At 40.8% G+C, this 12,863-nt stretch overlaps 1 protein-coding gene across 2 annotated transcripts; it reads left to right on the forward strand.

The window, feature by feature from the left end:
* Nucleotides 1–268: 268 nt before the first annotated feature.
* On the forward strand, nucleotides 269–10,805 carry LOC121573307 (lysosomal acid phosphatase). Of its 2 annotated transcripts, none has more exons than XM_045206136.1 (11): nucleotides 269–441; nucleotides 1,231–1,326; nucleotides 1,589–1,675; nucleotides 1,952–2,104; nucleotides 2,253–2,351; nucleotides 3,626–3,715; nucleotides 4,392–4,524; nucleotides 5,773–5,861; nucleotides 6,498–6,604; nucleotides 6,769–6,944; nucleotides 9,603–10,805. In XM_045206136.1, the coding sequence occupies exons 1-11, from the start codon at nucleotides 355–357 to the stop codon at nucleotides 9,620–9,622; spliced, it is 1,137 nt and encodes a 378-aa protein (XP_045062071.1). In that variant the 5' UTR covers nucleotides 269–354; the 3' UTR covers nucleotides 9,623–10,805. The 2 variants fall into 2 exon arrangements, with proteins under 2 accessions (XP_045062071.1, XP_041741116.2); XM_041885182.2 differs by having other exon boundaries at nucleotides 270–441; nucleotides 8,583–10,805.
* The last annotated feature ends 2,058 nt before the right edge of the window (nucleotides 10,806–12,863 follow it).

Raw genomic sequence — 12,863 nt, forward strand, 5'->3', positions numbered from 1 at the left:
CAGGGATTGTTAAGTGGTGATGTCCCATAATTTCAGGTTGAGGGCATGAGGTAGGAATGAATATATTGAAATAGTGGAGAAGGGTGGTGTTAATTATTAATAATATTTTTGAATTTGTGAGTGTAGTGTTAGAGGGTAGGGTATTTATTTAATTTAAATGTTCAAGCAAAATACAAGGGAGTTGAACTCCAGTCTAGTAGGAGGCGGTAATCCAACAAATTGGATGCCAACCGCCGTTAAACCTCATTGAAGAAGAAGAAGAAGAAGAAGAAGAAGAAGAAGAAGAGTGTCTTGAACTCTATTCTGAAGTGTTGTCCTTTATAGCTACAGTGTCCAACCAACCAGCCGTTGACGATGGACTCCACTCTACTGCTACTATTGACAATGTTCGTTGTTTTAGGCAAAGTTGTTGGAGACAGAAGGCTGACATTTGTCACTGTGGTGAGTATGCTAGTTAGCTAGCACATACAGTTGATATGCAAGTTGACTTGTATAGCTGAAGTTCGCCAGCCAGCTTGTGTGTGCTTGCTTCTAACGTTTCTAGCTAGCTAGATAGGCAGTCGTGTCAGTGGCTGTCATTCTTCTCTTTGGCAGTCCACTTATTATGTAACGTTAAAGTTAGCTGCTTACCAACTCGTTAACTACCTAACATAGCTAAACTACCTAACTTAGCTAGCTAAACCGCAAGAAAGCTGGAATCTGTAACGTTACCAAAAGAGGAACTAACGTTAGCTATCTTTTTTTTTTATTTATTTTTTAATGTAGGCTAGCCTTTGCACTGGTAAACACTATCGAGTCTGGACAGTTAGTGCTGTGTACCTAGCTAACGTTAGCGAACTAACTAACTAACAAACGTAACGTTAAGCTAATACTGTTTCACTGTTGCCTGTTTTAGGGCTGTACAAGCTAGTATGTGACCCCAATGACAATTTCACGTAACATTAACTATCTGACCAAATAAGACTTAACTTTTTTTATTGGATGAACAACACTGGATTGTTGCAATGTTGAGTTTGCTCTAGCATTAATGAGTAAGTGTGGCTATGTTAATGCAAGACAAAATACACATTGAGTTATTAGCCTAATTGTGGTGTGGGTTTCGCGGACCTTTTTTTATGCAGCTTGTGCTGGAAATGGAAAAGCTAGTCCAACCAGTTTGTCACTTGCCTAGAATATCTTGTTTGGGTGACTTTCATAGAGTTTCTGTGTCCTATTAAATGTTTTACATAGCTCTACCGCCATGGTGATCGATCCCCAGTCAAAGCCTACCCTACTGATCGCTACCAGGAGAGCTCTTGGCCACAGGGCTTTGGACAGCTCTCGCAGGTAAAGACCAACAATTGATTTGAAATCCATTCTTCATCAAGGACTGAATAACACTAGCCTGAAATCCAGAACCTCTTTTGCTAACATTCCACTCCTTGTACTTCTTGTCATGCTAATGCTATGTTTAGCATGACAATGAGTGGAATGATACCTCAAACAAACTGATACCCAAGCTAGAATAAGTTTTGAGGAAAAATCCTGATGTACTGATGGGTGTGGTTCTTGTTGTACTAATAGCACACCGTTTCTGTGATCCCTACAGGAAGGAATGAGGCAGCACTTTGAGCTGGGACAGGTGCTGCGGAAACGCTATCAGGGTTTTCTCAATGACACCTATGACCGACGTGAGGTAATTTATGGTTTAGCACCTTGTTGAAACGATGATGGTACCATCTCGGTCACACACTCATTTCAATTAGAAGAGTTGGTGAAGATTTGCAAATTGGATTGTGTTTATTGCCCATGTTAAACAAACTGTGCACGCTGTACAAATAATGGACTCTCTTCCAACAATGCACTAGGTCTTGAAGTAAGTAAAACCAGCTCTAGGCACATACATGCAAAAGGAAGTATCTTGTTTCAGTGACTGAAATGGCCACTACCCCTCCTATTGTTCTTTGTCTAGATTTCTGTGAGGAGCACAGACTATGACCGGACCTTGATGAGTGCAGAGGCCAACCTGGCTGGATTGTTCCCTCCCAATGGGTCACAGGTCTTCAACCCGTCACTGGAGTGGCAGCCTATTCCTGTTCACACTGTGCCCCAGGATGAGGAGAGGGTGAGCAGGGGGCTGAGGTCTTGGGTGACATCCAAAGTTTCACAGCTGCCACAAAATATGGAAATTCTGAATATAATTCTGTTTTAAATAATAAGTTATTGGCTACCTCCATACTAATGTTCCCATCTAAAATGTCTATCTATTTCAGCTTTTGTCGTTTCCCATTCCGGGTTGCCCTCGTTATAAAATCCTCATGAATGAGACAGAACGCTCAGAAAAGTACCTCAACATGACATTTCTATACAAAGTAAGTGTCACTGGAATTAAGGTGATGACTGGCTAATGAAGCTAGAGACTTATTCCTATGAAATGTGATTACCTTTTTGTTAACTGTCTGCTATGGTTTGTGAGGCTTCACAATTCATATTCACTTTAGATTCATTTTCATTGTCCCCCACGATGAAATCGAGGAAGGGACTGTGGATTGGTCTCCCTCCGTTAGTACATTTGTATTTGTGTTAGTCAGACGCGATATCTAAGGCAGCACTGGGTCGATTTTGACTAAACTTGTGAGAATGATGTGAGAGAGAACCAGCATTAACACAATTACACAGATTGGCCAGGTGGTGGCGCTATAACAATCGATTGAAAATGCCAACTTTGAAAGGTCACTCCCCTAACCCCATTTGAACATGGGTGCCTCTCCTCACAAGGATCAAATTTGCCTCAGGGACCTATAAGGTCCGCCATGATGGATTTTCCGCCATTTAGAGTTTTTTGAGAAACACTTAAAACTACTCTTCTGGCACCGAATGACCGATTTGCATGAAACTTGATATGTGGCATCTATGGACAAAGGTCTCTCAACGCAAAACTTTCCAGACTAGTACCTAAAACAACATGGCTGCTATTGACCAGGAAACATTCACATGGGTGTGGTCTGACACATAAATGCATATATATCAGTAAAGGATATACGTGTTGTAACAAAATGTAGTACACATGTTGCAAACACTGTCAAGACTCAACATATACGAGAACATTCATATCGACCACACTGTGGCGCTAGAACGGGCACATGTTTACATCTCTTGATCTGTTTGAGTGATAATTTGGCACACATGCTCAGGGATACGACTCTAGCTAACCCACGCGATATCTCAGATACCACTGGCCCGATTTTTGACAAAACTTGGGTGAATGATTCATCTTGCCATAGAGATCCGCCATTTATAAAATTACACTGATTGGCCCAAGAGGGTTGCTATAGTAATCAACTACGTAAGTTAGTCACACGTGATATCTCCGACACAGCCGGCACGATTTTGATGAAACTTGGGTGAATGATGCTTCTTGCCATAGAGATCCGGCATTTACAAAATTACACTGATTGGCCTAAGGGGGGCGCTGCATCATTTGTGGGGGAAGACATGTTTGCTGTTGCCTTGTTCCTACCTTGTTTTGAATTTCTTCTCCATCACTTGCCAACCACACAGGTCGACACAGCTTTGACAGCTCAACAAGCTTAACTTTGAATGCCCCTTGTCTAGATGATCATTGTTTGATCCTTTGCTCTTACAGGATTTAATAGCGATGGTACGGGAGAAAACTGGTCTGAAGAACACTAACATTGAGACTGTTTGGAGTGTCCATGACACCTTGTTCTGTGAGGTAAGCAGCTTATATGACCTATAATAGATATCATTCCTTATAGTTTTATCACTTTGCTTACTATCAATGCAGAAGATATTGCAAAACATTACAGAATTTCCACCGTACAGTTTGCCATAAATCATGCAGGTTTGTGTGAGTGAATGTTAAACTTTAAGTTAGAATGTGAAATGTTCCTACAGCCAAAGTTTTAGCTAGCGAGGAACCACAGTGGTTTATGGAAGTGAAAACAGAACTGTGAGCTGGCGCTGCGCCTGTGGCTACTCTGCCTTGTCACTGTTCAGAGGTGATGGAACTCGTGCTTCAGTCTACTCTGGCAGCAGAAATCAGCCTGCCATGTAAAGACATTTGGGAAGGGTTGGGGAGACACAAAGGCAGCAATGTGGTCATTGATTGTCTCCGGCCAGATCAAAACAATTATTTGTATATATCACGAAACGTGTTCATCAAGAAATATAGCCTATACCTACTTTCATTTTATTGGTGGGTACATTGGGAACCTTGTTTTATTGGATGTTCTACACTGTAATGGTAGCAATATCATGCTATTTAACTTTAGAGACAGACAACAGCATGTATTATTATCTTACTAACATTGTTGTGTAGTTTCACCTTGATGCAGTGTCATGATCATAATGGGGCTTTTCGTTTTTGTTCTCCATCCATGTGATTTTAGGCAAGGCACAACATGACCGCTCCTGACTGGGTGACCCCTGAGATCATGGATGATCTGAGGAAGCTCAAGGACTTTGGCTTTGAAATCATGTTTGAGGTCTACAAGCATCAGGAGAAAAGCCGTCTCCAAGGAGGTAATGCGAACATGGGAAGGGCAAAAACTTGTTTCAGCTTACCTATCTATGTTACCTTTGTATGTGCTATTTAGTGATGGTCTAACTGTAAGTCGCTCTGGATAAGAGCGTCTGCTAAATGACTAAAATGTAAATGTAATGGTCAAGGCTGCGGAGCCCGTCCCGCCCCATGGTTTCCTTTTCCCCACACCTGGATTTCGCCTGTCGGATAGGTTTCAATACATAGAAATAGAATGAATAGAACAGACGAATCATTGACTTGAATGTGGACTCCTATTCTATTTTAATGCATTCCTATCCGATTAGCCGAAATCCGGATAGATAAAAAAAAAGGTCCTAAAGATCCAAATCAGTCTGCACATGTTTCTTTACCTCTGCTTTACACACATATATTAGTGGTCACCCTCCCTTTTATATTTCTCACTGTCAATCATGAATGATAATTCTTCAAGTTCTACTGGATAAACGTCCACGCAGTATCTGCATACCAACCATTTGATCTCAATCATTTTCATGGGGATATCTTCTTGAGGTATAGTGTTGTCTTGAAGTAGCCTACAGTGTTGTTTTGAGTTGTGTACAGTGAGCACATTTTTGAGCATATTGTTTTAACGAACTGTAGCATGTTTCAGTCAAAGCACATATTTTGCCTAGTGGTGTGCACTGTTGAGTTTTGGCCATGAGAGAAATGTGACCATTTGCAAAATCATCCTAAAATCTCAAGAAATGAGGTGGTGTTTGTTGTCTGACAGTAACGTTATACAATGGTATTATATTACATTCTGTTATGTAGAATACTATCGTTATGCCATGTTGCAGAAATGGATTCAGCTTTGATCTTACTTTAGTAAACAGCACCATTCGCCAGAGTAGCCTGTTCTCTACGAGTAGAGCACAGACTGTGCGTAAAGTAGAGGATCCCGCACATGCGCAGAAGCTTCGGGACGTTTAGCTGTCGGGAAGAGGGGTCCAGAAAAGTTGGATCGGCAGCCACTCAGTTTAGTTATTGCAATTCTTCATATGTCCCTCAAATATATGAGAGTGATTAGAGATTTGAATATGCATTCATACATCTTTGAGTTGACCATACTAAGCCAAACGGTTAAACTACTTTGTACATCATCGAGATGAAGACTAATCCCACACCCACCATTAAAGTCAGCTGAAGGAATGAGATAAGAGATGGTAAATCTTCTCAAATTGTCTAGTTAACTGCTCACTATATGCTTTTACTACTCTATCAAATAGGTGTCCTCTTGGGTAGCATTGTAAATAACATCTCAGAGTCTGCACTTCCCAACTCTAATCGCCGTCTGAAGATGATGATGCTCTCTGCGGTAAGTTTTTAAATCTTGTGCATGATCTCCTTTTTACGTGGATGCCTTGGGCTGTTTGCTGCTAATTGTTCATCTAATGCAGGGATGGGGCAACTGGCGACCCATGTGGCCGGTAGCCCCTGTTTTGTAGGCCCGCGGACCAATTTAATTTTGGGGGGGAACTCAGTCGAGGGTTCTACTTACTGTTGAGAGTTAGAATAATAAAATACACAAGGTGCAATTTTGAAATTTGGTTGCGCATCAGCAGTCACTCAATTAGCCCATGTCAGCAATTTTTTGTGGGATTGGTAAGTTAGTCCAGCGGCCAGCTATCTAAACTTGTAGTAAGCGTGGCCGAATTACCGACCGGGGAGGGCCATTGCTCATCAGTTATCATATTAAAAACGGCAAACTTTTTCTCTCCACCCCATGGCAAAATATGTAGAATTGCAGCAAACTTGCTTTAAAACGGCAACATTTTCTCTACACCCAATGGCAAAATGTGCCGAATTGCAGGGGGTGTATGGATGTGGGTACGCATACCGACGAGCCACTGTGGCCCCTCATGATGACTTCCGTTCTTTTGTGGACCCCTTCCCCACCATCAAAGTTGCCCATCCCTGATCGAATGCATGAGTCTTTTGTGTTACTTTTCAGCATGACACCACCATTGTGGCTTTGCAGTCGAGTTTGAGTATCTTCAATGGAAAGCAGCCACCCTATGCCTCCTGCCACATATTTGAACTCTATCAGGAAGACAACGGGTAGGAATAAGAACCTTGTTCAAAGCTTGTCCAAACTTTGTGTAGTTATATTATACTGTATTCTTTTGTGAACTGGCTCAGATAAGCAACATTCAGTCTAATAAATAAAATATCCGATTTAGATCTACTGTCAGTCTGATATAGAAAGTCTTCGCCCTCTTTAGATCATTCACAGTGGCCATGTTTTACCGCAATGACACCACAAGAGCGCCTTACCAACTGGCTGTACCTAGCTGTGATCTCTTCTGCCCCCTGGAGGACTTTGTGCGCCTCACCAAACCATCCATCCCAGAGGATTGGGACAAGGAGTGCATGGTGGAGTCTCCCACAAAGGATACAGGTATGATGGGAGTAACATGGGCCTTTTGATAAAGAGCCTTGAAGCCATAGAATGGGTTGAATAAGGGTAATTCCACTTAAAAGGGATACTATGGGAATTATCTACTTTCCCAGTGTCAGATGAACTCGTGGATACCATTTTTATGTCTCTGTGTGCAGTTTGAAGGAAGTTGCTAACTAGCGTTACCCATAGACTTCCAGTCATTGCGAAACTACCTCTAACTTCCTTAATACTGGACACAGAGATGTAATAATGGTATCCACGAGTTCATCTGACTCTGGGGAAGTAATTAAAGGGCCTCTGCCAAAATCCCCAAGTATCCCTTTAATTAAAAAAGTGCATGAAGGAGGATTTTGACACCCACTGTCTTAGATTGTTCTGAAATGGTTTCTGTAGTTAGAAACGGATAAGATAAGCATTCATTCAACATTATTTTGTTGAAATGTAATTTGATCTCTGAGAAATTAGCCTAATTAATTGCACCTATATTGGCCATTTTAATTTATAGGGTTCATATAATATTCAATATACTACCCAACATCCAATTTGGACCAAATTTCTTCTTGCCATTGAGTAGAAAATTAAAAACAATTGTCAAAAGCCACCTATAGACCCCATCCACACACACACACACACACACACACACACCAATCCCACCCCAACATCCAGAATACATTTTTCTTTTAGATTTATTAATGTAGGGGTTCCCAAATGTTTTCACTCAGGCCCCCTTCCAGCATTGGGGAACATCCCGCGTCCCCCCCTGCGCACGCGAGCTCCACGTCTATTTCTATGGGCATAAGCACTGTTCATGACACACTGTTCACACCCCTCTTGTTGGTAGAGAGAACATTTTGCAGGTTTAAAGCTTATTTCCTGCAATTCTACACGTCATGTCTGTGTATTCATGTGATATTTGAGTGACTAAAACATTTTTACAAAATCTATGGGCAAAAAAACCTTGCAAAGAAATGTTAGCTGACATGGGCTAGTTGATCTGGATATTTCGGACAAGTTATAAATAGCTCTCTAAGGTATGCAATTACTAACGAGAGGAAAGCTGATGATGCACTATCCAATTTCGAAATTGCACTTTGTGCATTCTACTATTACAACTTTCAAGAGTAAGTTGAAAGCTGCACTGAGTTCCAGGTAATACCAGTATGAATGATGGGACATAAAGCAACTTCAATTACTAATTTATCTGAACAGGGGGGGAGTACATCACCAAATTCACTGGGATTACATAGTATGACAAAACAATACTCAAGCCTCAGTTCAATACTACTTGTCAAACATAGAGAACTGATACAATATACTGGTAAATGGGGTGGGATTAATATCTTACTCATTGGTAGGAAGACGTTTGGACCAAATCGGATGTTGGGTACTATATTTATTAAATATATTATATGAATCCTATAAATTAAAATGACCAATTGGCTGAATTTTTCAGAGATCAAATTATATTTAAACAAAATAAAGTTGCAGGAATGCTTATCTTATATGTTTCTTACTGCAGAAACTATTTCAGAACAATTTGAGATGGTGGGTGTCATGGCTTGCTGAAATGACATGGAATAACTAATAATGTGTGTTTGACATATCTACTGTGTCTTTCTCTGGTCCCATCATCAGAGGTGGTCATCGGACTAGCAGTTTGTTGCTGTTTGCTCTTCCTCCTTATCGTCCTCCTGCTCGCTGTGCTTTGTCGGCAACGTGATCCCTCCAACGGCTACAGTCACATTCACAATGAGAATGAATCTTGACAAATGTACAAACTCCACCGTAAGCAGGATTCATGGGATAGTGAAGAAGATGTTTGAATGCCTCACAGTTCTGCCCTCTGGTGGGGAAGCAGGAAAAGTGAACACTAAACTGCTTTTAGTGCAACTTTTGTTTTTGTGCTTTAAAAAAAAAAAAAATGCTTACTGGGGAGGACAATGGTTATCTAGTCCTCTAGTCAACTGTTGTCATGGTAAGTATTCCTAAGCTTGTGAAAGAAGTCGGCTACTGGATTCTGACAAAATTGCCTTTTTAATGTTTTCGAATACTACTTGTACTCATTTTACTCATGGGTCCAAGTCACCTGACCATCGTTCTTACAAAATGTGGACCACTGGATGCTTCATGCTTGTTTGATTCTCCCCTTGGAAAGTAATGATCATTGTGACACTGAACCCGAGGACAGCTTGTGTTTCATTCTCTCCAAGGAACAGATTTTGGCCAACAGGCCGATTGTACTGAGCATTCTTACATTTCTAGGAAGTCATTGGATAAAGATGCTATTTATTTCCTCTAGTGGTGATTGTCATGGTACTTGGAGAAGCCTTCACATCATGGTACTCTTGGTAAAGGCTTTGCTCTATATTTCAGAGGCACCTACTAACAAGCCTGTCATGCTTTGTGCCTTGGGCTGTTAGATTCCATTTAAGGCACAGTAATTCATTTATTTGCTGAAAGTGCAACGTATCTAACAGTGTGACTGTCCTCTTTCTGCTATTTTAAAACTGCCTCTGAGGTTGAGACCTTTTAGGCACAAGTGATTACTTTTTAATCTGCATCAGTTTTTTCATCCCCCAAAAGTTTACAAAAATACATTATTGTAATTATTACAATATAAATACAGTATAATATTATACCTTTCTATGTTACTAGGTGCAGAGTTCACAGCCTGAGGGGGCTCTCCACTGAGTTCCCATCAAACAAGTCACTGTATTGCAAGCAGCTGCCAGCTGTAATTAGTGCTGAGCGATGAGTGCTTTTTGAGGTCGTTTCTGTTTAGATTTTTTTATCACGGTTTCATTCATTTTTTAAAAACATTAAATGCACTATACATTATGTGGGTTGAATGCTGTAACGACACAAAATAAAACAATTACTGCTTATCACTTATTACCATTTATTCACAGTACTTTACTATAATAACATATTTCAGTTCTGTATATTAAACTTATTTTATTTCATGACTTGATTTCATTCCGTCATCTCATCTCGAAAGAGCTGCTGCCTATGCTGTCTGACAAAATCACTATTTTAGTAGTTCTAAAAAGTAAATAAGAAATACTTTTTTATGACTACTGAATACCAACTATCAATCACTTAGATTATGTATTTTCAGGTAGAGATGCCTTGAAGAAACTGCTCGCTATCCCTATCGATCACCCATTCTTCAGTCTCCTCTCTCTCTCTCTCCATGTCTTCCCCACACTAACTTAATGTAGCAGGTGTAAAAGAAACACAGACCAGACAAGTTGGCTTTATCTCTAGAGAAACTGCATGTTGAGCTCAGGGGGAAAAAAGCACAATGGAACCGAGATCATCAATTAGGTTAAAAAAACAAAAAATAACTGACATTTCAGTTAATCGCTCAGCACTAACTGTAATTTTCATTTGCATGTGTTCTCCCATTGTGTTTTCATGGGCAATGAGTAATTATAATGGTGCCTATTGTTTAACCAGACATCTGGTTCAAGTTGTCCAACTGGTTTGTGCAGACATCATGGGCCCAATCATCATGTCTCCATTTTATCACATTGTTACAGTCGAGCTGTAAAGCATTTCATTGTATTTTTTGTACTGGAGAGTAATTCTGATCTGTAATATTTTGTGTTAAGTCATGAACAATTGGTTTCACCGTAGTGCTTGAATTATTGCAACAATCCTTTTGAGATTGTTTGCCTGAACTTTTGCAATGCTGTTTAACATTAATTATTTTATGTCCTGATATACTGGAAATTTGTAAGCATTTTATGTATTGGTAATTCGCAATCCTTTATTTGATTTTAGCCACTGTTTGCATTTAGATTGCTTAAACTGCATTTTGAGTGTTTTAAATGATCAATAATCCTGTCTTCTGCACCTTTTTAATAAGTTGTTCCATTCTTAAAATTACTTAGGTTCCATTCTTAAAATTACTTAGGCTAGTACCTGTTCCGAGAGGTAGGGGAATGTACAGGTAACTGACAAAATAAAGGAAACACCTAAATAAAGTGTCTTAATAGGGCGTTGGGCTACCACGAGCCACCAGAACGGCTTCAATGCGTCTTGGCGTAGATTCTACAAGGGGGGAATTCCAACCCAAGTTAAGCGTGGGTAAATGGAACGTACAGTGCATTTGGAAAGTATTCAGACCCCTTCCCTTTTTCCACATTTTGTTACGTTACAGCCTTATTCTAAAATGGATGTAAATATTGTCTTCCCTCATCAAGCTACACACAATACCCCATAATGACAAAGCGAAAACAGTTTTTTAGAAATGTTTGCAAATTTATAACATATTAAAACACATTAAGTATTCAGACCCTTTGCTATGAGACTCGAAATTGAGCTCAGGACCATCCTGTTTCCATTGATCATCCTTGAGATGTAAATTGATTGGACATGATTTGGAAAGGCACACACCTGTCTATATAAGGTCCCACAGTTGACCGTGCCTGTCAGAACAAAAACCAAGCCATGAGGACGAAGGAATTGTGTCGAGGCACAAGTTTGGAACCACCAAGACACTTCCTAGAGCTGGCCGACCGGCCAAACTGAGCAATCGGGGGAGAAGGGCCTGGGTCAGGGAGGTGACCAAGAACCTTATGGTCACTCTGACAGAGCTCCACAGTTCCTCTGTGGAGATGAGAACCTTCCAGAAGGACAACCATCTCTGCAGCACTCCACCAATCAGGCTTTTATGGTAGAGTGGCCAGACGGAATCCACTCCTCAGTAAAAGGCACCTGAAGGACTCTCGGACCATGAGAAACAAGATTCTCTGGTCTGATGAAACCAAGATTGAACACTTTGGCCTGAATGCCAAGCGTCATGTCTGGAGGAAACATGGCACCATCCCTACGGTGAAGCATGGTGGTGGCAGCATCATGCTGTGGGGATGTTTATCAGCGTCATGGACTGGGAGACTAGTCAGGATCAAGGGAAAGATGAACGGAGCAAAGTACAGAGAGATCCTTGATGAAAACCTGCTCCAGAGCGCTCAGGACCTCAGACTGGGGCGAAGGTTCACCTTCCAACAGGACAACGACCCTAAGCACACAGCCAAGACAACGCAGGAGTGGCTTCGGGACAAGTCTCTGAATGTCCTTGAGTGGCCCAGCCAGAGCCCGGACTTGAACCCGATCGAACATCTCTGGATAGACCTGAAAATAGCTGTGCAGCGACGCTCCCCATCCAACCTGACAGAGCTTGAGAGGATCTGCATAGAAGAATAGGAGAAACTCCCCAAATACAGGTGTGCCAAGCTTGTAGCGTCATACCCAAGAAGGCTCGAGGCTGTAATCGCTGCCAGAGGTGCTGAGTAAAGGGTCTAAATACTTGTAAATGTGATATTTCAGTTTTATATTTTCAATACATTTCAAAAAACCTGTTTTTGCTTTGTCATTATGGGGTATTGTGTGTAGATTGATGAGGGGGGAAAAAACAATTTAATTAGTTTTAGAATAAGGCTGTAAAGTAACAAAATGTGGAAAAGGTCAAGGGGTCTGAATACTTTCTGAATGCACTGTAATTCCCTTTTTATCCACTTTTCTCTCTACATTCTGACCTTGAACTTAAGCATGAGAATAGCATGCTATTCACCCGCTATTCGTTTTGGGTGGAGATCAAAGAAATGAAAGTGTGGCGGAGGTGTGTCTACAGATAAGCTGTGTGCTGATCTTGACTTAATTCCCCTCATCATTCCACCACCTTTACGTGTGATGAATAAGGTAGAGCAACCTGTCGGTTCCAAGTGGAACAACACCTATCTTTTTTTTTGATGGAATTAACACTATTCTCCATGCACTGTAATTTACCAATTGATAAGAGCTAGGTAAATGAGTAAACTGTTTGGGAATTGTAAATATAAATGACAATTGTTTTAGATCTATTTTACCTGGAGATAAATGTGACACCAGTCATATGGCTATAAACTGAAG

The sequence above is a fragment of the Coregonus clupeaformis genome, chromosome 21, assembly GCF_020615455.1.
Source record: "Coregonus clupeaformis isolate EN_2021a chromosome 21, ASM2061545v1, whole genome shotgun sequence".
NCBI lineage: Eukaryota > Metazoa > Chordata > Actinopteri > Salmoniformes > Salmonidae > Coregonus > Coregonus clupeaformis.